The following is a 26,473-nucleotide window of genomic DNA, read 5'->3' as shown; positions in this document are numbered from 1 at the left end:
TGTGTTTTTGTGTTTAAAGTTCCAGAAATTAAAAAAAAAATCTCCAGATTTGGTGGTTATGTAACTGTACCATTTATACGGTTGGGGATACCTGCAGTAAGCTGAGACACAAAGTCACAGGTGAGCGACGACATATTCCTCCCACTAAATTTGGTGTCCAGGTGAACTGGTTTAACTTTTCTGTGTAAGATGATCTGAAATTCTCATGACCTGAAGTGAACAGACAGCACAAGCTATACAGTCATTTTAGAAGATTTTATTCCAGTAAAACTCAACATACAGCATGTACACATCTTTCTGTCCTCCTCATTTTCCTTAGAGTTTGGGGGGTCCATATAGCCTCCATCCCTCCATCTTGCCTATCTTAGTGAACATTGCCACCGTTCCCAGAGTGAGACAGGCTGATGTACCTGTTAGACCACTGTGGGCTGTGAAAAGGACACAAATAGAAAGACACAAAGCACCCTTTAACAATGTATGAATCAGAATACTTCAGAATCAGAATACTTTATTCATCCCCAAGGGGTATGCATGTTTGTGTCACTATCTGTCTGTCCGTATTTGTTGTGTGTGTTTGTATGTTTACAACATGTCCTTTTGCTACAGGCCCGTTAGTAAACTTTACTTCTGTTTTTCCCCTCATCCCTACACAAGCACAGTGCTTTAAAATCAGAGACTGCAAGAATTGTAAGTGTAAAGCCTGAGGCAATGGCAACACAACTGATCAATCCAAAGGTCTGCCCAGTCTTACCACTGCTGCCATCTTCATGTCCCTACCCAGACATAGGGTTGTCCTTTACCAGGGTAATTCTGGCAAAACAATCTCAAGCATAAAATAATTCTTGACTCAACTGCCGAGAGCCTACGAGCCTCATGATGCATGGCTTTGATCGTAATTACCTGTCTGATCACAATGTCATCTATCCAACCAAGTCGTTTTGCACTGCTGGAAAAGGACTTAAATGTCATCCACTCAACTGGGATACCAGGGGTCACTGTTACAGGGGTCACCCCAGGCACATCTGTTAACAACATACTGTGTCTTCATTGTGAAGCTAAGGGTTAAGCATAGTGTTCAGGAACAAATGGTGGAGCTTAGGATTGGTCAGTCTTTCGTTACTGTTTTACTCAATCACTTTCTTGCTACTTACTTTTGGCTCCAAGGAACACGCCTGAAGCACAGCCTCCAATGAAGTAGTTCAAGGGGTCATCTGGAGCATCACGAGCCTGAGCACTGAGACATGTTGTCATTCCAAAGATAGCCCCCAGTGTGGCTGTATATATAGGAACAGAGACAAAGAGTTAGAAGACTCAGTCTATCAGCCTATATCCAAACCAACATCCAACACACTTGGATGTTGGTTTGGCACACTTCTAACTTCAACAGCTGCTTTCCACAAAACAGTCTGGTTAGTTACCAGTGTTGGATGGCACTGTTCTTCACAATATTATCCAGTTCTGTGAAGAAAATGATTACCACCCAACCCAACAAAGCTCTTTTTGATATTATCCCCTGTAAAAGATTGGCTAAAAAAATGAATAGCTTGTTTACAGTCAGGTGATTGTGATGATGCGCGAGAGTCAGATGAAGGACAGGAAGTGAAAAGCAGAATGGATGAGGTGGAGCTAGTTTAGCCTGAACTGTGCTAGTTTAGATATTATGAGAGGAAGGTGTAAACAGGAAGTAAGATATGTTGGATATGATCTTATGTTATGAAGAGTGATATTTTGACGAAGTGCTCCCTGCACACACTCGTGTTATCTGACGCCGCTCCTTCCGGCCGCAGACGACGGTTCACAAGCCATTTTTTCCAGTGTTTTCGGTCAATTTCTTGCATTTTCCCCCTCATGAACAACTTTTGGTACTCGATAAAAACTCCTTGTGGTTTCTCAGTTAATGATGCCAAACACAGGCATTTTGAAAGTTTGTGATAGTGCTTCCTATGTAGAAAATCACTTCCTGCCCTCCATCATATGCAAACCTATTATCCAAAAATCGTCCCTCTCAATTCCCAAATTTGCTTTATGTCATCCTTTCAACCTTTGTTGTTAATTACAAATGTATCTACATATGTACTTTTCAAAACCAGTTGAAATTATATGAGGAAACTATGTTTTAGGCTGGTTTACTCAAGCCAGAGAGCACATGTGAGAAATGCTGCAACATTTCTCTGGCTTTGTTCTCACGACTTTGATTTTGCTAAATTTATTTTGTAAGAAGTATAAAGGCTTTACACTTCAAAATGCATCACATCAACTCTCCTATAAAATGGTGATGGTGTTAAATCAAGCGCTCTTGAGGTCAGTGATGGTGTTTCATAAGAGTGGATGAAGAATAGAGAGTCTTCATCCACTCTTGTTCACAATATAAATAAATAGTACAGTTTCACAATACTGTAAGGTCCATTTTGTTATGCTGATGATACAATCTTTGTGTCATCAATGTTTCATGTACAGTGTTTCATCATCACCTAAGTGAACTCTTCAGTCTCAAATGACTGCAGGTGTCCCCACCCTTATAAACAATACAGTGACATTACAGTGACAACGATCGGTTTCATATGCAAATTGCCATAATAATAACAATAACAATAATAATCATTGCATTTATATAGCGCTTTCCTAGACACCCAAAGCGCTTCACATTGAAGGGGGTAACTCACCTCAACCACCACCAATGTGTAGCACGACCTGGGTGATGCACGGCAGCCATTTTGCGCCAGAATGCTTACCACACATCAGCTTGAGGTGGAGAGGGAGTCATTGAGCCAGTTACATGGGGGATGATTAGGTGGCCAGATGGAAAGAGCCAGGTTGGGAATGCTGCCAGGACACCGGGGAACCCCCTACTTTTTGTGATAAGTGCCGTGGGATCTTTAATGACCACAGTGAGTCAGGACCTCGGTTTAACGTCTCATCTGAAGGACGGCATCTACTACAGCACAGTGTCCCTGTCACTACACTGGGGCATTGGGATTTGATATTTGTTGATTTTATTAGGACCAGAGGGAAGACTGCCCCCTACTGGTCCACCAACACCACTTCCGGCAGCAACTCAGTTTTCCTGGGAGGTCTCCCATCCAAGTACTAGCCAAGCCCATACCTGCTTATCTTTCGTCTTTTGGCAGAGCCAGGGTACATGTTGGTATGGCTGCCGGCAACCATTGACCATTAACTACAGTTTCAATGGCAATGTGCACTATTCACAGAGGATGTGGGAATGGTTGCAATCACGACATTGTAAGATGGCGACAGATGTACTCTTGACTGAAGAGGTCACTTAGATGAGAGATTAAACGTTCTGTCCTGATAAACTGATTCAACTTTTTGTTATTTTCCTACCTGGATTATTGAGCATGCATAAAAACATTTTGACTCATTTCGGCGAGAATTTCCTGAAACTTGTACGTGAGTACAAGTGAACGGCGCATAAGATGGCAGACTACAGGAACCACCTGAGATTCAGCCTCAGATGCAGTCAGAGTGGGATTACACCTAAGAACCTGCAAATGAAATCTTCAGTCAAGGGCCACCGAGCAAACAAAATCCTCCAGAAGGCACAGAGCCAGCTGTAGTGAACGAATGGGTGAGACAAACTAATTTTATTATCAACACTTTGAAAGCCAAGGAGGAGCAGATCCAGCAAAGACTCACATCGCGTCTAGATGAGAGCAATTTCCAATGTGTGACTGAGTTCATGGAGAAGGCTCGTCTAGCACAACACGTAAAGTCGGAAACCAGGCAGCAAAAGAAGTTCAAACTACTTGCTGCACACCGGAGACATTGGCAGACAATGGATGACGCCCTCAACGGCAGACAGTCCCTGTTCCTGCCAGACACACACCGGCAGTGTGGACAAGTGGGTGAAGAAACAGTCTGACAGACAACTCACCCAGGCAGAGAAAGACATCCTTGCTAAGGGGCTGAGTTTTGCTGTCATGATGAGGCAAATCCCACTAGTGGAGCTGATCACAGCCACGGAATCAGCGATCTGTAACAACAACATCGTGGACCTGTAAGTGGAGCAACTGCGGACGAAAGTTTCAGCCTGCCTCAGCAATGTGAAGCTGCTGCCATCCAACATCAGCAGAGACAAGAGGAATGCTCTCCCGACTCTCAGTAAGGCCAATAACATCATCCTTCCTGTAGACAAAGGCAGGTGCACTGTTGCATTACACCAGACAGACCATCATGAGACAGTTACGACGTTACTTAGCCACATGAATACTTATGAGCCCCTGAAACCAGGTCCAGGCAGTAGTCACAAGAAAGAGGTGAACGTTTGTCTGGAGCGGTTAGAACAGAATGTTATACCATAGCTTATGTCCAGGGAAGCTACAGCTAGTCTGTAGGGTTTACCTAAGATACATAAAAAGTAGGGATTCTCCGATCGATCGGCCGCCGATCATTATTGGCCGATTGTCATTGTAAATGGTTTGCTCGGAGCTCTCTATGAAGGCCGATTAGAAGAGCCGATCACATGACGCAAAATACGTGAAACATTTCTCTGTGCACCGCAAAAGAAGCTCGCTAAGAGGGCTTCCCCCGTCTGGCAGTTCTACAAGGTGTCTGAAGAAGACAATAACATCGCTGTATGCAGTGTGTGTGAAGCAGAAATCCCTCGTGGGGGAACGCAACAACGACCTTTTAATACCATCAACCTCATTACACATGTGGGAATTCATCACGTCAAAGAATACAGCGAGTAGGAGAGGCAAGCCAGCGCACACTCAGCACAGCCGGCTACCCCTTTAGCAACCCCGTCTTCCATCACGCAGTTGTCAGGTGGGGAGACGTGTAAACACCAGCAGCCCTGCAGCAGCCCTGTAGCAGCAGCGGCAGCCCTGCAGCAGCCCTGCAGCAGCGACGGCAAGAAGTCAAAAGAATATCAGCCAAGATGGTGGAATTCACTAGCCTTGATCAGCAGCCTCTTTCTGTAGTGGAAGACGAAGGGTTCCTACTTGGATCCACGCTACATCCTTCCAGGGTGTAAATATTCCACGGACGTATGCCTGCCGCAGTTATACCAAACAGTGCATATGTTACGGGTTACGGGTAATGTCAAAAAACGGTTAATGTGCAGACTACCCGGGTAATGTGCAGACTACCCAACGGGGCGGGTAATGTGCACATTACCCAGGTGGTCTGCACACTACCCGCTTGAATGGTTAATGTGGATGGAAGGAACCTGCAACTCATCTTTTCACGATATGTGGATATGTAAATCAGCAGTAGGCCTTTAGCCTAATGACTCATGAAGTGAGGCCATGTGAGGAATCACAAGTTGTGGTAAATGAAAGAACAGACGTTGGCGATATCATTCTGTCTTTAGATCAACGTTCCCCCACTTGTATCACGAGGCTATTAGCATCAAAGAACACACACATGAGGCCTCCTCCTCCTCTTCCTCCTTGCTCTCATTTACTGCCCCCTTGCCTCTGTCTATAGTACTGCCCCTGTATGTGAAGTATGTGGACTGAAGACACAGCTTCAGGAGCAGACACACTTGGTCAGTGTTAAGGGTGGTCCTATTGCTAAGGGTGGAGTCATCCTGTAATTTCATATGGACTACCTCCACTGCTTCATCAACAGGAACACGTGACTAGAGACATAAAATCACAAAAGACTATTGTTTTATCTGACTCCATGATGAAGTCTCTCACCTGATCCACAACATCCATAGTGTTCTGAATGTGGTGTTCTTTACTGCCTACCAACGGGTTCAGAATAGATGCCAGAAACATAGAGAGGTTATAGGTCACTGTGTTAGGGTTTGTGGAAGACCCCAAGCGCACGACACCAGACAGAGTTGGGGTTAGCCGAAACTGGCGTACTTTATTCCTTGCTCGTGCAACGGTCAAACACAGGAGGGCAATGAGCGACAAGAAAACGGGAAGTCTGAGGAAAAAAACTCGCGGGTAATCCAAACTGGGAACACAGCAGGATACTTCCACGGGGAAACTTTGCAAGGGAAACCATAAACCAAGGCGGGGGGGGGGGGGGGGTGAGCTCGGAGAGAAAAGCACCGTAAGGGAAGGGTAGCCACTGCTGCGAGGAGGTTATGGTACGAACTGACAATGGGCACTGGGAGACCACCAAACTTAAGCTCAGCCCTGACGGCTAAGCCCGGCCCTGACGAGCTGATTGGCTGCCGGCGTGGGGTGGGCGGGCCACGGCGTGGGGTGGGCGAGCCGTAACAGTACCCCCCCCTCCACGGGAGCCACCAGGCGACTTGCCCAGCTTGTCGAGATGGGAATGATGGAACTCAGTGAGCAGCCCAGGGTCCAGGATGAGCTGGCGGGAGACCCAGCTACGTTCCTCCAGACCATAGCCTTCCCAGTCCACCAAATACTGGAACCCCCGTCCTCGGCGCCGGACGTCCAGCAGCTGGCGGACCTTCCACTGGGGGTGCCCATCCACGATCTCAGGGGGAGGCGGAGCTGGGGCCGGACGCATCAGAGGACTGTGGGAGACAGGCTTAACCCGAGACACATGAAAAACGGGATGGATCTTCAAGGAAGCCGGAAGCTTCAGACTCACCACCACGGGGCTGAGAACCTTCCTGATCTCAAAGGGCCCGACAAACCAGGGGTTCAGCTTCTTCGAGGTGGACTGAAGCGGGAGGTCCTTCGAGGACAGCCACACCCTTTGGCCTGGTTGGTACGTAGGCGCTGGGGACCGGCGTCGGTTGGCTCCCCGACCGGCGCGCTCAGCTGCCCGGAGCAGAGCAGCTCTGGTCACCTCCCAGATGCGATGACACCGGTTCAGATGGGCCTGCATGGAGGGAACTGCCACTTCCGACTTCTGCGCAGCAAAGAGAGGGGGCTGGTAGTCCAGGGACACCTCAAAAGGTGAGAGGCCGGTGGCAGAGCTGACCAGGGAGTTGATGGCATACTCGACCCAGGGGAGGAACCGGCTCCAGGAGCTGAGCTTCTTGGCGGCCACACACCGGAGGGCAGACTCCACGCTCTGGTTCATCCTCTCCGTCTGCCCGTTAGTCTGTGGGTGATATCCAGAGGAGAGACTAACAGAGGCACCTAACCCCTTACAAAAGGCCCGCCATACCTGGGAGACGAACTGGGGCCCTTGGTCTGAGACGATGTCCAGGGGAAGGCCGTGGAGACGGAACACGTGGCTCATCAGGAGGTCCGCCGTCTCAGAAGCCGATGGGAGTTTGGCGAGGGCCACCAGGTGCACTGCCTTACTGAAGCGGTCCACCACTGTCAGGATCACAGTGTTACCCTGGGAGGGAGGCAGTCCGGAGACAAAATCCAACGCCACATGGGACCAGGCCCGGCTTGGAGTTGGGAGGGGCTGCAGCAGACCCGCGGGTGCCTGGTGAGAGGCCTTGCTGCGAGCAGAGACGGAGCAGGCCTTTACGAAGTCCCTGACGTCGTTCCTCATGGTGGGCCACCAGAAATGCCGAGCCAGGAAGGTGAAGATGTGGTGGACACCCGGGTGGCAAGCACACTGACTGGCATGGCCCCACTGAAGAACCCGGGACCGGACTGAGTCCGGGACGAACAGGCGGCGTGGAGGCACGTGGCTCGGGGCGGGATGGGAGTGCAACGCCTGCCTGACCACGGTCTCGATGCCCCAGGTAACCACGCGAACCACCCTGGCCTCAGGAAGGATGGGAGTCGGCTCCTCTGTAGCTGGCTCCCTCCTCGGGTGTTGTAGGGACAGGGAGCCTGCCTTCGTGTTGCGGGACCCGGGGCGATAAGTCAGCGTGAAGTCAAACTGACTGAGGAAGCTGGCCCACCGTGCCTGCCGATCATTGAGGCGCTTGGTTGCTCGGATGAACGTCAAGTTCTTATGATCAGTCCAGATGGTGAACAGCTGTTCCACCCCCTCCAGCCAATGGCGCCACTCCTCCAGAGCAGCCACCACTGCCAGCAGCTCCCGGTTCCAGACATCGTAGTTCTCCTCGGCGGGGAGGAACCGGCGAGAGAAGAAGGCGCATGGATGGACCTTCTGGTCAGATGCTGACCGCTGGGAGAGGACAGCCCCCAACCCGATGTCCAAAGCGTCCACCTCCACGATGAACTGCCTCTTGGGGTCGGGGTGGAGCAGGACCGGGGCGCTGGTGAACCTCTCCTTGAGGGACTGGAACACAGAGCGGGCAGCCGGGGACCAGATGAACGGCTGGGAGGAGGAGGTAAGCCTGGTGAGAGGTTCTGCCACGCGGCTGTAGTTCCTGATGAACCTCCTATAGAAGTTCGCAAACCTGAGAAAGCTCTGTAATTCCTTCCGTGATGTGGGATCGGGCCAGTCCACCACAGCCTGGATCTTGCGGGGGTCGGCCCGGGTCTGTCCCCTCTCAACGACGAAGCCCAGGTAGTCAACAGAAGGGGAATGGAACCGGCACTTCTCTGCCTTGACGAAGAGCCGGTTCCGGAGGAGACATTCGAGTACCCGGCGGACATGCTGGACATGTTCCTCGAGGGTCCTGGAGAAGATGAGGATGTCACGGAGAATGTCATTCATGAGAGCCTGGAATACCGCTGGGGCGTTGGTGAGGCCGAACGGCATGACCAGGTACTCATAATGACCCCGGGGCATCTTAAAGGCTGTCTTCCACTTGTCCCCATTCCGGATCCGGACCAGATGATAGGCACACCGGAGGTCCAGCTTAGTGAAGACTGTAGCCTGGGTGAGGGGCTCAAGGGTGGAACTCATGAGAGGAAGGGGGTACTTGTTCTTGACGGTTATCTCATTGAGTTGGCGATAGTCAATGCAGGGTCGGAGGCCCCCGTCCTTCTTCTTCACGAAAAAGAATCCAGCTGCCACCTGGGAGGACGAGGGCCGAATGAGCCCCGCTGCCAAGGACTCGGAGATGTACTCATCCATCGCAGCCTTCTCGGGGATGGTCAGACTGTACAGACGACTGCTGGGAAGGGGTGCCCCAGAGTGGAGGTCGATAGCACAGTCATAAGGCCGATGAGGAGGAAGAGATTGGGCCCGGGTCTTGCTGAAAACCTCACCTAGCTCATGGTACTCAGGGGGAACAGAGGAGAGGTCAGGAGGCAGGGCACTAGGGGCACATCGGGGGGATGGGCCGGGAGCAGCCTGGAGACATTGGGCATGACAGGAGGAGCTCCACTCCATGATGGTACCGGAGGCCCAGGCGATGTGTGGCTCATGCTGCACGAACCAGGGGCGTCCTAGGATCACAGGGACTAACGGGGACTGGATGATGTAGAACCGAAGTCTCTCCACATGGTTCCCTGCTATGGTGAGAGAGACAGGGTGGGTGCATTGGGTGACGCTGGCCAGGCAGCGCTCGTCCAGCGCGAAGGCCTCCATGGGCTTCTCCAGTGTCTCTAGCGGGATGTTAGCCTGGGCAACAATCTCTGAGTCCAGGAAACACTCATCAGCCCCCGAGTCGAGGAGTGCACCCACCGTGAGCCGCTGGTCAGCCCAGGCCAGGGTAACGCTAACCAGTTGGTTCTGTGGGGCAGGACGGCGGGAACAGGAAAGGCGGCTCACTAGGATCTCCCGGGGCCCCAGTGAGCCTAGTCTTTTGGCCGAGTGGGGGAACCGCTGATCAGATGTCCCTTCTGGCCACAGTAGAGGCATTGACCCGCCTTGAACCGGGCCTGCCGTTCGGCCGGACTAAGGCGCGTGCGCCCCAGCTGCATAGGTTCCTCCCCCGTCATTGTCTGGGGCACGGGGGGAGAAACGGCCACAGGGAAAGTGGGGCGAGCAGGAGTAGGGGTCCTGTCAGGAGTGCTGGACGACTGGGTAATGGACGGGGATCCACGCAGGGCTCGCTCGCGCCTCCGTCAATGCGGATGGCGAGCTTGATCAGGTCATCGAGGGAGGTGGGCTCCTCCCGGGTGGCTAGCTGGTCCTTGACAGCCTCGCTGAGACCTCTCCAGAAGGTGACCCGAAGTGACTGGTCATTCCAGCTGCTCTCAGCTGCGGCCAGCCTGAACTCCACCGAGTAGTCTGTGACACTGCCACTGCCCTGCTGGATACTGCTCAGCCGAGCACTGGGGTCCTGGCCACCGACTGGATGGTGGAAAACCTTCCGTAGTTCCGCCACAAAGTCCTCATAGGTGAGGCAGGAACTGGCCTTCATGGACCAGGAAGCAGTGGCCAACTGAGCTGCTCCGCCTGTGAGCAGGTTGGTCACATAAGCGACACGGGCAGCATCAGACGTGAACATGCTGGGTTGGTGCAGGAAGACCAGCTCACACTGCATGATGAACGTGGCACAGGTCTCAAAGTTGCCATCAAATGGTCGTGAGCTGGAGAGGCAGGGCTCCCGGGGAACTGGGTTGAGCCCCACAGGGTAAACTGGGGCAGCGGGCCCGGGGGGCAGGTTACCCACGTCTCCAGGGGCAGGCTGGCCCGGTGGCTGGATGGTGAGAGCCGCCGTGATGGTCTGCAACTGCCGCAGGATCTCTGCTTGTTGGCTCGCCAACTCCGCCTGCTGGCTCGTTAGGTTAACCACACAGGCCTGGAGGGGCTGGACCCGAGTCTGAAGATCCCTCACCGCAGCAGAGGCTGCCTCTAGCTGCTGGGTGTGGGAGTTGGTCAATTGGATCTGTCTGATGAGAGCCGCTTGAACCGGACTGGTTGGTACGCTCTCTGTGTCGGCTGGGGTCGTCATGGTCAGTTCGTACTGTTAGGGTTTGTGGAAGACCCCAAGCGCACGACACCAGACAGAGATGGGGTTAGCCGAAACTGGCGTACTTTATTCCTTGCTCGTGCAACGGTCAAACACAGGAGGGCAATGAGCGACAAGAAAACGGGAAGTCCGAGGAAAAAAACTCGCGGGTAATCCAAACTGGGAACACAGCAGGATACTTCCACGGGGAAACTTTGCAAGGGAAACCATAAACCAAGGCGGGGGGGGGGGTGAGCTCGGAGAGAAAAGCACCGTAAGGGAAGGGTAGCCACTGCTGCGAGGAGGTTACGGTACGAACTGACAATGGGCACTGGGAGACCACCAAACTTAAGCCCGGCCCTGACGAGCTGATTGGCTGCCGGCGCGGGGTGGGCGGGCCACGGCGCGGGGTGGGCGGGCCACGGCGCGGGGTGGGCGAGCTGTAGCACACTGAATTAATCATACAAACAATAGGCCGTAATGGCACATCCTGTTTATGTATCTTAGGTAAACCACACAGACTAGGTGTAGCGCCCCCTGGGTATAATCTGTGGTACAACATTCTGTCAATATTATTGTCCTGTTCTAACAGCTTCAGACCATCTATCACCTTTTTCTTGTGACCATTGCCTGGATCTGGTTTCAGGGGCCTATAAGTATTCATGTCGCTAGATGACGTCATAACATTCTCATGATAGTTTGTCTGGTTTAATACAACAGTGCATCTGCCTCTTTCCGCCAGAAGGATGATGATGATGTTATTGTCCTTACTGAGAGTCGTGAGAGCATTCCTCTTGTCTCTGCTGATGTTGGACAGCGGCCGCTTCGCATTGCTGAGGCAGGCTGAAACTTTTGTCCACGGTTGCTCTGCTTCCGGGTCCGTGATGTTGTTGTAATGGATCGCTGATTCCGTGGCTGTGATCCGTTCCACTAGCGGGATTTGCCTAGGCATGACAGCAAAATTCAGCTCCTTAGCAAGGATTTATTTCTCCGCCTTGGTGAGTTGTCTGTTGGACAGATTCTTCACCCAATTGTCCACATCACTGGTGTGTGTCTGGTGTCTTACTGTCTGTCGGCTGTCGAGGCTGCCGTCTGTTGTCTGCTGATGTCTTTAGTGTACAGTAAGTAGGTCGGACTTCTTTCACTGCCTGGCTTTTGACTTTCCATGTTGTGCTAGACGAGCCTTCTCCATGAACTCCATCATATGTTTGAAAGTGGTCTCATCTTGATGCGACGTAGGTCTCTCTTGGATCTGCTCGTCTTTGGCTTTCAAAGCGTTGATGGTAAAATTAGTTTGTCTCACCCGTTCATTCAGCAGCTGGCTCTGTGCCTTCTGGGGGACCTTGCTAGCTTGGTGGCCCTTGACAGAAGATTTCATCTGCAGGCTCGTAAGTGTAATCCCGCTCTGTCTGCACCTGAGGCTGAATCTCAGGTCGTTCCTGTTGTCCGGCCTCTTAGTAGTTTGCTCATACTCACGTACATGTTTAAGGCAATCCTCACCACTATTGCAACTATTCCCCAATTCTCTGTGAATAGTACACGTTTTAAGTCTAATTAATGGTCATGGCAATTTGCATATGAAACCGATCGCTGGTTTTGCTTGTGATGCAACTGTGCTGGTTTCGGTCGTTATGCATCCGTGCTGAAGGGTGGGGGTACCTGCAGTCAGCTGAGACTGATGGAGCCACTTAGATGATGATGAAATGTTTCTCCCACTAAACGTTCATGTCCAGATGAACGGACTCACCTTTCTGGGATTTCCTTACCTGGAGTATTGAGCATGCATCAAGACATGAACTGTTGTAAACGTTTTTTAGTCATGGACACGATGGAAAATATGAAACAGAGGTTTTTTTTTTGTATTATTACAGTGAATGGTAAAAACCAACACAGCCTCTTAACTGTATGGGTGATGCATACATTTATATTGAAATTTGAATTACAAAGTACAAAAGGAGGGGTTACACAATGAGTGTATGTCCCAAGGGGTATTTCACTGAATAAAGTTCGAGAATCACTGTAATAAGTAAGTGAAAGAGTTATAATTCTGATCATTTATGTGTAAAAAGTGCATTTTTTTGCTCGAATTCAGCATCTTTTTCTTGACAGCTGGTTTTCATTGAGCCGCAGAGAGAAAAGCCAGAATCTGTTTTCAGTTGATGGTGATGACATGACATGGATCTGAACACAAGACCTGGAAATGTACAACTGCAAGTCTACATACTGGCATGATTAGAAAGCCATGACAAAGAGCACTTCCACCCCTACCTTGTTTGGTCTGGACTTTCGGACTTTTCAGTTTGATCTTAACTAAAATTACAGGTGTGACACCACGGTCCGGACCAAACAGTCACACCTTGGTCCTATGAAAAGAGGTGGTATTGGTTTGGATCAAACTGAACCACAGTTTGGTTCGTTTCTAGTGTGAAAACATTTTTTGGATGGTTCAGACTTTTGGACCCATTACAGGAAGTTCCAGCAGGCTATTGGGAGAACCGGAAAAAGGAAAAATGAGCCGCGGTAGCACAAGGGGAGAGGAGAACAAGTTTTTAACTGAAATATGATCCAACAATGCTATGAAAAGTCAACTGGAAAAAAATCATAACAATAAAATCAAACTTCGCATGACGAGGACGTTGATGTGGTGCATTCGAAGTAGTCTCCGGTATCGCGCTAGGAGTGAGTGCTGCTGGTAGGAACATCATAATAACATTATTAGAGCAGCAACGCAACGAATCCGTTCATTCGTTATTCTCCATTAATTCAAACAGTGATAGAAGGCTACCCGCCAAACTGACAACATGCCGACATTATACGCACACCCATCTACCAACCAATCACCGTCAAGTATAGGGAGATGCAGCCCATGTAGGCGATGAGAGCAGCACGCAGGTGTGTCATGTCAAGTTCTGCAGTGTGCTTGCATAACTGCAACGTGAAACCAAAACTAACCATGTTAAATGTATTCAAACATGAACCTTGGCTCAGACCTTGGCTCAGACCTTCAGGTGTGAGAAGGCCCTCGGTGCTGGCTTCACTACTTACCCATGGTGACGGTTCCGCTGGTGGCCCTCTGCAGAGCTGCCAGTGCAGAGTCAGGCTGGAACGCTACGATGTGATACGCTGAACCAACAAGACCTGCAACACACAAGCACGACAAAATGAGCACAACTGAAAATAAATTCATATTCAACACCAAAATATGTCCGGCTACAGCCACCAGTCCTGCAGTGAAACGCAACACAACTGAATGGGTGGTACTTCATGTTTTTACATTTGATGGCAAGACTGACTGCTTGGGTGACAAATTCAACAAAATCACTGAGGGAGAACATCAGTGTCTCTCTAATCCGTCTCGTTTTCCCAGGTAAAATACTCATTAATGGGGAGCTCGGGTGGTGCAGTGAACTATTATGAAAGTGTCCCAAAATTGAGGTTTGTAGTTTGAATCCCACTGTTGCCGAGGGCTCAGGCTTCACAGGGAGTGTGACTGGCAGCACTCGAGAGGGGAGCCTGTAGGGGTATTCTGTCTCCCCCCTGGGCGCAGATCCCGAGGGGGTCGGAGGGGATATGTCCCCTCCAATGTCTGAAAAACAGTAAGTTGTCGCCCCATAAATGATTTGTAAATAAATTATGTAACTGAAAATACGTATTTAATAGAAGCCGACTCACTTTTGAAATAATCCACACATCAACACACCACTTTTCCCACTTTTTTCTCCCCAATTGTACTTGGCCAATTACCCCACTCTTCTGAGCTGTCCCAGTCTCTGCTCTGCTGATCCGGGGAGGGCTGCAGACTACCACATGCCTCCTCCCATACATGTGGAGTCACCAGCCGCTTCTTTTCACCTGACAGCAAGGAGTTTCACCAGGGGGATGTAGCACGTGGGAGGATCACGCTATTCCCCCCAGCCCCCCCCCCCCCAGTTCCCCCTCCCCCGAACAGGCCCCCCTACCGACCAGAGGAGGCGCTAGTGCAGCAACAAGGACACATATGTGAGTTAAGTTTTCTCTCAGGTACAACACTTTGAATAAAATTACAGCAATACTTTCTTTCAGTTACTTTCGGAGTGGAATTCCAGTGACTCGGAGTTGGTTTACGATGACTGTCTGGTGGTTACACACTTTCTGTGCGGTTTTCATAATTTTGAAACAAAGGTGAGTTTCCTCCGTGTGCTCTGGTTTCCCCCACCATCAAAAAGACACACATGTTAAGGTTAACTCTCCTGTCTGTGCCCCTGAGCAAGGCATGGCAAGAGGAACTGGAGTGGGTCCCTGGGTGGCGCACGGTGGCTGGCCACTGCTCCTAGCTCCACAGCTAGCTCCACAGCTAGCTCCACAGCTAGGATGGGTTACGCGCAGAGCAGCATTTCCCCACGGGATCAGCAGAGTATACTCAAATCAAAAGATGATTTCCCTAATCCTATTGTGAGTGGTAAAAATACTTGATAAGTGATCTATAACTCAACAACTGCATGTCATGATGTAATTTTAGAGTTCAGTTACCTTGCTGTGATTATTCATAATTCCAAATTAAGATTTACATCATGGTTTTTGTTTTAATGTTTCTGCTTGATTCCGTTACGTCAGTGATATACACGGGTCCTCGCCCTGTGTCTCAGTCACATCACAAAGGACAGTAAACTCACTATTGATGCGTGCAGCGCATGCACCTCATGTTCTCCCTGATAGTACCATGTTGTGAAAGACAAGTCCGTGTTGAAATCAGAGAAATAAACAAAAGAAACCTCACACCGATCACCGCAACATCCTACTGCAGCTGCAGCTGCTCGCCGCACACGTTTCGTTTCAACAACCAAGGCTACAAACTGGGTCCAGGTAAATACACTGGGTCCAGGCAAATACACTGGGTCCAGGTAAATACACTGGGTACAGGTAAACACACTGAGTTTAAATACACTTTAACTAGTTAAAACCCCCTGCGCTCTGGGAGGCGCTACAGGAGCCTCAGAGCCCACACTACCAGGCTCAAAAACAGCTTCTTTCCCCAAGATGTTGCCCACCTGAACCTGGCCACCTGCTGAATGTCTGTAGATATTTTTAAATATTTTGTACTCCAGCTCTTTCTTAACTTACTTTTAGCTTTTTGTCTTCATGTGTGTATATCTTATACTGTGTTTGTTGTGTTTGTCTGTGTCTGTCTTGCACTGTTTGACGAAGCCGCAGCCCTTATTTCATTTTTACACATGTGCCTGCACATTGTTTTTAATGACAATAAACTGAATTCAACTGAATTGAATTTATGCAATGCATTACAATTCTTTTGAGTGCTACTATGGGTCTACAGACAGCTTTTTTTAATTTGAATAACATGTTGCTCACATGTGTTACACTCAACTCCCTTATTTGATAATTGACTTTATTGCCATTATGTTCCTCCAGACACTACTACTACTACTACTGCTACTACTACTACTGCTACTACTAGTACTACTACTGCCACTACTACTACTACTGCTACTGCTACTACTACTACTACTACTACTGCTACTAAAGGAGCTGGGCCTGAGAGTAGGAACATTGTATGCCGGCCTGATTAGGACGGCCAGGGAGTCTGTGTACGCCGGCCTGATTAGGACGGCCTTGGAGCAGGAACGACACCTGCAAAACAACACGAGGAAAATGTAATCGACAATGACGAAGGGAAACCAAGAAGAAGAAGATCACGCCTGTCTCTGAAAAAGAACCACGCCTTGTTGTTTTAGTATATATCACTATGTGTTTCTGTTATTTGGCAGACGACTCCCGGTTGCACCGAGGGTACGTCTCCAGCGCTGCAGCATTACCTGTGAACTATTTGTTGTGTGCCAATAAAATGACACGAACCAGCAAGAAGTCGTCTGACTTCTTATTTGCCTATGTCGACCTGAATCAAAGAACCGGGCCAGTCTTTTGCAAAAGATAAGACTCAACACTACTACTACTACTACTACTACTACTACTACTACTACTACTACTACTACTACTTTCGGCTGCTCCCGTTAGGAGTCGCCACAGCGGATCATCCGTTTCCATCTCTTCCTGTCCTCTGCATCTTCCTCTGTCACACCATTCACCTGCATGTCCTCCCTCACCACATCCATAAACCTCCTCTTTGGCCTTCCTCTTTTCCTCTTCCCTGGCAGCTCCATATTCAGCATCCTTCTCCCAATATACCCAGCATCTCTCCTCCACACATGTCCAAACCATCTCAATCTTACCTCTGTTGCTTTGTCTCCAAACCGTCCAACCTGAGCTGTCCCTCTAATATACTGGTTCCTAATCCTGTCCTTCTTCATCACTCCCAGTGAAAATCTTATCATCTTCAACTCTGCCAACTCCAGCTCCACCTCCTGTCTTTTCATCAGTGCCACTGTCTCCAAACCATACAACATAGCTGGTCTCAATACCATCTTGTAAACCTTCCCTTTAACTCTTGCTGGTACCCTTCTGTCACAAATCACTCCTGATGCTCTTCTCCACCCTGCCTGCACTCTCTTGTGACTAATACAGAGAAGACACATTGGTAAATATTCCATTGTGCATTTCGAAGTCAAATTTTAGGGGAAGCCGTGCTGCCCGTGTGGTGTTAAAGCAGTCACCTCTGCACTGCATGTATGAATGGCTTGTGCCAGTCTGCAGAGGTATAGCTTCCAGGCTGGTTAGCTAGTTAAAACATGTATGAATGGCTTGTGCCGGTCTGCAGAGGTATAGCTTCCAGGCTGGTTAGCTAGTTAAAACATGTATGAATGGCTTATGCCGCTCTGCAGAGGTATCGCTTCCAGGCTGGTTAGCTAGTTAAAACATGTATGAATGGCTTGTGCCGGTCTGCAGAGGTATAGCTTCCAGGCTGGTTAGCTAGTTAAAACATGTATGAATGGCTTATGCCGGTCTGCAGAGGTATCGCTTCCAGGCTGGTTAGCTAGTTAAAACATGTATGAATGGCTTGTGCGGTCTGCAGAGGTACAGCTTCCAGGCTGGTTAGCTAGTTAAAACATGTATGAATGGCTTGTGTGGTCTGCAGAGGTACAGCTTCCAGGCTGGTTAGCTAGTTAAAACGTGTATGAATGGCTTGTGCGGTCTGCAGAGGTACAGCTTCCAGGCTGGTTAGCTAGTTAAAACATTTGACCCAGCCTGCCTTTGACCAAGTTTCCGATCATGGAATGGCGGCTAGTACAACTGTTTGTTGTGTTATCAAATGTGGTGATATTTACCTATAGCAGTGCCTATTTTGGTGGTGATCCATGTCTTTTCAACGCAGTCTTTACCCTCTTGTAGGTCCCAGTACCCCATTTTCGTTTCCACTACAAGGACATTCACCACCGGAAGTTTTCTTCTGGTCGTCTTCTTCCTCCTCGTTTTTTAAGGTTCATTGGTGGTTGGCAAAGAAAATTCTGGCCCATTACCGCCACCAACTGGCATGGAGTGTTGGCCGCAACGTCTATTTAAAACAAAGAATCATATCTTCTCAGTGGGGTGGACATCAATAAATACGTATATTGTTATTCACAATAGATTGAGATACCAGCCAATAATCTATTCTCCAAGTGATGAAAAATATTGCCGTATAATTTGCGACACAATGAAATAAACTAGTTTAGAGAATGTGAAATTACAGATGTTTTTCTATTGTCACACGATGTATAGTTGCCATATCCATGTAATCATTTACTGTAGTCTGGCTTCTGGGGCTAAGGGAACACATTGCCAATGATTTTGTGCATGTGCAGTCTGTAGTGATGATAATGTAGTTGTCTGAAGCAATGAAACCCTCACTGTGCACCATATTGTTTGAGAAGCCACTGTTCTCCTGCTAACAGTCCTATAGATAGACCTATAGAGTCTATCTATAGGACTGTTAGTAGGTCACATTCCCTCCTAGATCACCATCCAGTTTGCCCTTACACAACATCAAGATCACTTGGGTCCTCTGATAAACTTTTATCTTCTGTACCTCGTACAAGACTAAAAACCCCCAAGCTTTCACAGTAGCGGCCCCCAAAATGTGGACCCCCCCCCTTAGCTCTGTGGTCTGTCGACTGTGGCCAGACTTAAAAAGCTAAAAACTCACCTGTTAAGTCTGGCTTTTGTTTAGTCTGTGCATTGCTTGTTTGGTTTATGTAATCTCTGATTATTTTTTAAATCTTTATTTATATTTTTGTGCCTTTCGTCATTGTGAAGCATTTTGTGACTATCTGTGAAAGGTGCCATGTATGCCGATCATCCAAAACATTAAAACCACCTGAGGCCACTGCCATCAGGGGCCGTTGCCATGAAGGGTGTAATTGGTCTACAAGCCAAGTCAATTTTATTTGTATAGCCCAATATCACAAATTACAAATTTGCCCCAGTGGGCTTTACAGCAAGACAACATCCTGCCCTTAGACCCTCACATTGGATAAGGAACAGCTCCCTAAAAACCCTTTAACAGGGAGAAGAAATAGGAAGAAACCTCAGGGAGAGCAACAGAGGAGGATCTCTCTTCCAAGACAGACAACATACAATGATGTGTGTGTACACAATTTACACAAAACAACATTGAAAGAGAATAACAGTTATAAAATATATGAAGAAAATGTGATGAGGAGGATGCCAAGCAGTGTCCAGGTGGTGACCACCATCACCATGGAGACCTAGGAGGAGGACAGACTGCACGTGCATGCAGGGGAGACTCACATTACACCATTCACACACACAGAAGAAGAGAAAGGAGAAAACATCATTCAGAGAGAGACAGAAAAGACATATGAGAAGAGAACAATTTACAATAGTCAATAATCTATAATCTCGTCAGCAGAACAGTGAATTCATTGAAAAAAAACTGACCCACCATGCAGTACAGATTGTGAAGCACTCAACTTAAAGGCAAATAAATGTAGGCTAAGGCAAAAAGACAAGTTTTAAATTTGGATCTAATCAATATTAATACACAAAATTCCAGATGTCTCTTTGACACTGTAGCTAATGTAGCCGGGTGGTAAATCTGTTAAATATGTTAAATGATTTTCCACTTAAATTTAGTATAGTTTAACTGTTAATATATGTAATCATTACACTGTCAAGCCTTGTAAAATGTCATTTGATGTATTTAAATTGTGAAGCAGATTGTGAGTGTATTTTTATAGTTTTGGTTGTCATTGCATGTTTTGACCAGTAAGTGGCAGTGTTGCGGACTTTTATTGTAACTCCGTGCAAGTTATCCGAGTGCATCTTGGGTACTCTGTCTTCTTCTTGCGTGAACCACCTGGAGATTGGGGTGTGACGGTGCTCTGACTCCGTAGTAAGTAGGTGTAAATATCTTGTGAAATATACCTGTAACATTATTCCAAACAATATTATATGTCGGTAATTTGACAAGATGGTTTGATTTAGACGCTACTGGAGTTGATGTTCGGTGATTTTGGGCGCAAGCCGTCGACCACTGTTCGCCATTGCAGGCATGACAAGGTAATGTTGGCGTGCATAAAGCCACACCATGCCATTGTATTTGGGTAGTAAGGGAAATGTAAAGGTTTTATATGCATTTTAATTCTGTTTAAAGGTAACTGACAGAGTGAGAAGTTGCGCAATCTTCAGGAAGTTCCACATGTCTTTGTTAAACCCCGTTTAACATACATAGTCCACGGCCGTATTTTGCACCGTATTTTGTATTTATTATTTTCCTTTTAAAATCTTTTCTGTTAAACTTGCCACATCTGTGAACATTTATGAGCTGTTTGCTCGAAAGACACAGGAATTTATGCACTCAGTAAATCAATCTGCATTCGAAGGTTCAAACAATAAAATTAAAGCTACAAGAACCCCGGAAGTAATTGTGTCCTGTGTGGTATCTAATTCCACGGGCTACATAATTTTGGTACCAGGAGTGGGGTGGAGCAACCGTAAGGCCATCGGAAGCGTATGCGCCCTGAGGCGTGAAGGAGCTGATCTGCTTAAGTGCGGGGACGCGCTTCCCGAAGGAGGGAGGGTAGTGTAACGTGCATGGATAAGAAGACACGCTGGCCGCTGGCTGGCGGGTCTGACTCTTTAGTCGAGCGGTTAGCGATGCCTCCTGCGGTGCGGGCGATACGGGTTCGCTTCCCGGCCGCGGCAGTTCCTGTTGTTGCGTTGTCCCCCGAATTCGCTACATAAATAAACTAAAAACCAGCCATCTATTAGCTGCTCACCATTCACGGCCCATGGGTTTCTAGTTTTTTTCTGCAATAAGGTTGATGAGATCATAAACTCAATTAGTTCTTCAATGTCAGCTACTCCTGCAGATCCTGTTTTACCGAATTCATATCTACACAATGAGTCACTGACAGTTCCAGTTATTACAGCTTTTGAGACTATCTCTCTTGATACTTTGACTAAGTTCGTGCCAGCTTCTAAACCAACTGCTTGCCTACTTGACCCCCTTACCAGCAGAACTTTTTAAAGACCTCTGGCCTTTTCTGGGCCCTACAATCCTAGACATTGTTCATTTATCAATTACTACTTGTACTGTTCCCAGCAGTTTTAAGACAGCTGAGGTTAAACCTCTACTTGATAAACCGCACCTCGATCCAGGGTCTCTTAATAACTATCGGCCAGTCTCTAATCTTCCATTCTTCTCTAAAGTACTAGAGAGAGTTGTGTATCAACAACTTTCGACCCATATAGAAGAAAACCATCTATATGAACCTTTTCATTCGGCTTTCAGGCCCTGTCACTCCATTGAAACTGCTCTGACCGGAGTGGTGAATGATTTTTACTGGCTATTGACTCTGATTCCACTTCTGTGCTTCTACTACTGGACCTCAGCCCATCTTTGACACCATTGATCACTGTATACTATTAGACAGATTAAATTGTAATTTCGGTGTCTCTGGCATAGCTCTCACTTGGCTTAAGTCCTACTTATCTGGCAGAACACATTGTGTCTATTATAATAATATTACATTGTAGTGGTTATGGGGATACATAATTCCCCTTATTGAGCTAGTAGGAACGTTAGTTTACAGCTGCTGTTTTCTCAGTTCGGGTTTACAGTGGTGCACTTCCGCTGCGCGGGTTTTTTGTTGTTGTTATGGTGAAGGAATAAATGGTGCACGTTGTGTAGCCGAAAGAGAAAGTTGTCACGACTCCTGATTGAGTTCCTCTACACTGGTGACCCCGACGTTTGTCTCTTGGTAGTTATCAGAGACAATCTTTCAGACGAACATGGTTGATGAAATCAACGCGGTTTCTCTCAAATTGCCAGCGTTTTGGGAGTCATCGGCAACGACATGGTTCGCCCAGGCGGAAGCGCAGTTTGCTATCCGCAAAATAACAGATGATGCTACTAAATACTACTACGTGGTATCGGCGCTCGGGTGTTCGACTGCAACTAGAGTGGTGAGTCTCCTTACAAATCCTCCGGCGGCAGACAAATACAAGGGGCTCAAAGATCACCTCTTGAAGATTTTTGAACTTTCCGACGCCGAGAGGGCCCACTGTTGCAGCTGCCATCAGGACTGTGTAGGTAACATATAGCTAGCAGAAAGCACTATTAACGGGGACAAACTGATACACAGTAGCCATCGGATCTCTGGTCTCACCGGAATGCCAAACAAGGGCAACCGGCCGTTTATTTATTGAAAAGCATAATTAGCAGCACCTGTAGAGTAATCACCCGCCCCCCTCTGCACAGTGACGTCAGCATAAGGGCATTCAAGACAGACAGACTGTTCATCGGTGTTCAACACCCCCACTTGCTCTTAGGCTGATTACAGTATGCAGTTGTCAGGTACATCTAGCAAAGAAAATAAAAACATCTTACATACCAAAAACAAAAGAAACAAACTTGTCAAGCAGAGCTTTAGATACAGGTTTAGTCAAAATATCTGCAACCATGTCTGATGTGGGGCAATACTCAATAGTTATCCTTCCATCACTAAGTGCAGACCGAACAAAATGATATTTGATGTCAACATGTTTACACCTTTGACGACATACAGGATTCTTGGACAGAGCAATGGCACCCTGGTTATCCTCATGGATAGTCACTGGTGTATAATCACACCCCATATCCATCCCATTCAACAGTTGAACAAGATACATACTCTCCTGTGTAGTAGCCGCCAAAGCCATGTACTCGGCTTCACATGTGGATAAAGCAACAGTGGGTTGTTTCTTAGACTTCCAAGAGATAACAGGACCCGTTTCAGAGAGGCAAAAACAATAACCAGTAATACGTCTTCTGTCATTCTGGTCTGCGGCCCAGTCAGCATCACTGAATGCAATAAGGTTAAGGTTCACATCACTTCTCTTGTAACACAATTCATGGTTAACAGTTCCCTTCAAATATCTGAGCACATGCTTTGCAGCGACCCAATGCTGCTCTCTTGGGTCAGACAGGTGTTGTGACAGTTTACTTACAATGAAGCTAAGGTCTGGTCTAGTACTTGTCATTGCATAGATCAAACTGCCAACTATTTCTCGGTACCTCCTCGAATCAACAGGGTTACCTTCATCATCAAATTTCAGTTTGTTCTCACATGGGGTCGATCTTGGTCTGCAGTGAGTCATGTCAAACCTCTCCAGGATTTTTGTGATGTACCTCTTTTGGTTCATCTTTATTTCACCATCTCCCTGTGTAAAGTCAATACCAAGGAAATGTTTTAGTTTACCAAGATCTTTCATCTTGAATTGGTCTCCCAATAGCTCTTTCACATTCCTGAGGGTTTGACTGTCACTCGCTGCAATAAGAAGATCATCGACCCAGATAATCAAAATGATTCTCTCACTCCCAGTTTGTTTGCTGTAAACACAGTGGTCAGCTGGGTTCTGAACAAAACCATTTTGGCAAAGGAAATCATGCAGCATTTTATTTCAGTTTCGTCCTGACTGTTTCAGGCCATAGAGTGACTTGTTGAGCCTACAGACTAGTCTCTCACCAGTTTGAGACTTAACCTCAAAACCTTCTGGCTGTTCCATGTATAGCTCACAGTCAATGGGAGCATGTAAATATGCAGTTTTTACATCCATTTGGTGCAGCTCCAAACCATATTGTGCAGCAACCTGCATTAAACTGCATACAGAGGTCATATCAGCGGTTGGGGAAAAGGTCTCACTATAGTCTATCCCTTCAATTTGACTATAGCTTTTAGCTACATAACTTGCTTTATATGTGGTTTCAACTGGGTTTTCCTTAACGCTGTAAACCCATCTGCCCCCCACTGCATGTTTACCTTCTGGCAATGTTGTTAGGGTAAAAGTGTCATTTTCCCTCAGGGAACTCATCTCATCCTGCATAGCTTTAGCCCATAGTGAGGACTCTGGTGAGCCTAGGGCTTGTTTCAGGGTTTGGGGTACATCACAAATAACCCTGTAACAGTAGTCAATGCTGGTTAAAACCTGGTCATCACACTCATAATCATCTAGATACGGGGGAGGTCTCCGGTCTCTGCTTGGACGACTACCTTCCCCACTCATGTTGGTGTCTGACTCACATTGCTCTACATCTTGTGTACTCTGACTCGTCATCTCGATTTGTGGTTGGGTCTTAGCACCCTCTCTAGGCAGAACACATTCACTGGTTTCCTGGTCTGTCTGAGTCTGACATTCAGTAGCGCTCTTTGTAATGAACTTCACCAACCTGTTCGTAAACACTTTCCCTGTGTCTGGATAGTATACCAAGTATGCAGGACTGTTCTTGTCATAACCAACAAAAATACCCTTTTCACATCGGGGATCAAGCTTTTTCTTATTTTGTTTGTATGCATAGCACGCAGAGCCAAAAATATACATTTTAGAAAGATCAGGCTTCTTCCCGGTCAACATGTAGTATGGAGTCTGCCCTACACGCCCATTATAACATCTGTTACGGATAACCGCAGCAGTCTGAACTGCATATGTCCACAGTTCTTTCGGTAGGCCACTCTCAAGCAACATACATCTAGACATTTCAAGCAATGTTCTCCAGCTTCTCTCGGATGTCCCATTTTGATGAGGCGAGTAAGGGGCCGAGGTCTCGTGTCTAATGAGATTTTTGCTAAGCAGTGACTGAAAATCTCTCGACATAAATTCTGTACCATTATCCGATCTGATACATTTGACTTTGCCATAAGGTGCAACGTCAGCAAAGAACTTTTCTGTGCCCTTCACTGTGTCGCTCTTGGATTTCAAAAAATAAGTAAACATTGCTCCTGAATCCCAAAATGTACTTGAATCCATCTTTGGCTGTTGGCTCTATAGGGCCAGCTAAATCTGTGTGCACCAGTTCAAGTGCGACTTTAGCTTTTACATCTGCCTCTCTATTTCTGCTTTGGGCAGATTTACCTTGAATGCATATTTCACATGGCACCAAGTTACACTCAGTTTTGCCTTTAACACTCATTCCCTTAGTGACACTTTCCAATTTTAACACATCATCATAATTGCAGTGACCAAGGATTTCGTGCCAAGTCTGTACATCATAGCATGCATGACATTCATCATTTTCATCATTCTCGAGTTCATGCTCACCATTGTCGTAGGTGTTCAGGTAGTAGAACCTGTTGCGCTCGCTGATGTCGAACCTGGTACCGTCCTTATGGACGAGCTGGTCTCTGCCTTGTTGAAAGGTCACTGAGGCACCGTTTGCAGTCGCTGTCTTCACGGAGAAGATGTCCTGTGGGTAGGAGGGAATGTGCAGCGCTCCCCTCAACGTCACTTTCGACCGTCGGCCGTTGGTGTCCTCCAGAATCACATCCGCCATCACCACCTTCGGAGCCCTCCCGCTGTCCGTCGCTGACCCGGAATGAGAACTCGTGCTCCTCTTCGTCGGCGGTAAGTATGGTTGCGCGCTTCACGTCATCCCTCCTCCTCCGTCTGCATGCGGCGTCGCTGTGTGTTGTGCTCCTGCAGAGAGTGCACCACTGCCTGGGCCGCTGCCCCCCTGGTCGTTTTGCTGACAGGCCCGGGCAATGTGACCCCTCTCCCCGCAGAAAAAACAGGTAACGTTCGCTCTCCCGTCAAAAAACAATCTGCTCCAACGCGTTCCCACGTCCCTCCTGGGCCCATAACCTGTTGCAGCTGCCATCAGGACTGTGTAGGTAACATATAGCTAGCAGAAAGCACTATTAACGGGGACAAACTGATACACGGTAGCCATCGGATCTCTGGTCTCACCGGAATGCCAAACAAGGGCAACCGGCCGTTTATTTATTGAAAAGCATAATTAGCAGCACCCGTAGAGTAATCACCCGCCCCCCTCTGCACAGTGACGTCAGCATAAGGGCATTCAAGACAGACAGTGTTCATCAGTGTTCAACACCCACCGTCTCTTTTCTCTGCAAGGCTTGGGTGACAGCAAGCCATCCGAGCTCATGGACACAATGCTGAATCTGCTGGGACCGGCGCACACACCTGATTTCCTCTTTGTCCAACTGTTTCTGCGACAACTGCCTGCTCAGGTGCGGACCGCTTTGGCTAACACCAGCATTACCGATTGCCGCAAGCTAGCTGAAGAAGCTGACAAGTTCTTCCTGGCCAGCCAACAGCAGCACTGCGCGTTCGCGCTCACCCCTGCCCACCCCCACACGCTGTTTTAGGGTAATGATATGCAGCCAACAGCTCCCCCTGGGGGCACTGATTGATGTATACTTGCCTTGTGTAACATGCCTCAGTTGCGTTATGGGCACAGCCGGTGAATACATGTTACTAAGAGACACAGCCCGACTCTGTCTGTTATTTATATGCACCTACACCTGCAACATGGTGTCAGAAGCTGTACTGGAACCCAACGTGAGTCTTACGTTGCCTGTTGCTTGAACAGCGTGCGTTTATTTGTTTTACTAAGCGTAGCTAGACGTTTTAGTTAGCCTGCTAGCATTAGCATCGAGCCAAGACGATGGCTTCCAATATTCCGCCGCC

General features: G+C 48.0%; 1 protein-coding gene across 1 annotated transcript; it reads right to left on the bottom strand.

The window, feature by feature from the left end:
• Nucleotides 1-241: 241 nt before the first annotated feature.
• ndufa11 (NADH:ubiquinone oxidoreductase subunit A11) lies at nucleotides 242-17,946 on the bottom strand. Its single transcript, XM_056277830.1, has 4 exons — nucleotides 17,833-17,946; nucleotides 13,661-13,753; nucleotides 1,152-1,274; nucleotides 242-428 (listed from the first exon to the last, which is right to left on the bottom strand). The coding sequence occupies exons 1-4, from the start codon at nucleotides 17,909-17,911 to the stop codon at nucleotides 316-318; spliced, it is 408 nt and encodes a 135-aa protein (XP_056133805.1). The 5' UTR covers nucleotides 17,912-17,946; the 3' UTR covers nucleotides 242-315.
• Between the last annotated feature and the right edge of the window lie 8,527 nt (nucleotides 17,947-26,473).

The sequence above is a fragment of the Lampris incognitus genome, chromosome 3 (genome assembly GCF_029633865.1).
Source record: "Lampris incognitus isolate fLamInc1 chromosome 3, fLamInc1.hap2, whole genome shotgun sequence".
NCBI lineage: Eukaryota > Metazoa > Chordata > Actinopteri > Lampriformes > Lampridae > Lampris > Lampris incognitus.
Note: the sequence above shows the minus strand (reverse complement) of the source record. Positions and strands in the feature narration are given on the sequence as shown.

Coding starts and splice junctions, on each gene's coding strand:
- ndufa11 (XM_056277830.1), bottom strand. CDS start 17,911: ATGGGGTACTGGGACCTACAAGAGGGTAAAGACTGCGTTGAAAAGACA. Junction 13,754..17,832: donor CAAAATAGGCACTGCTATAG/GTAAATATCACC, acceptor TGTGTGTTGCAG/GTCTTGTTGGTTCAGCGTAT. Junction 1,275..13,660: donor CAGCGGAACCGTCACCATGG/GTAAGTAGTGAA, acceptor CTATATATACAG/CCACACTGGGGGCTATCTTT.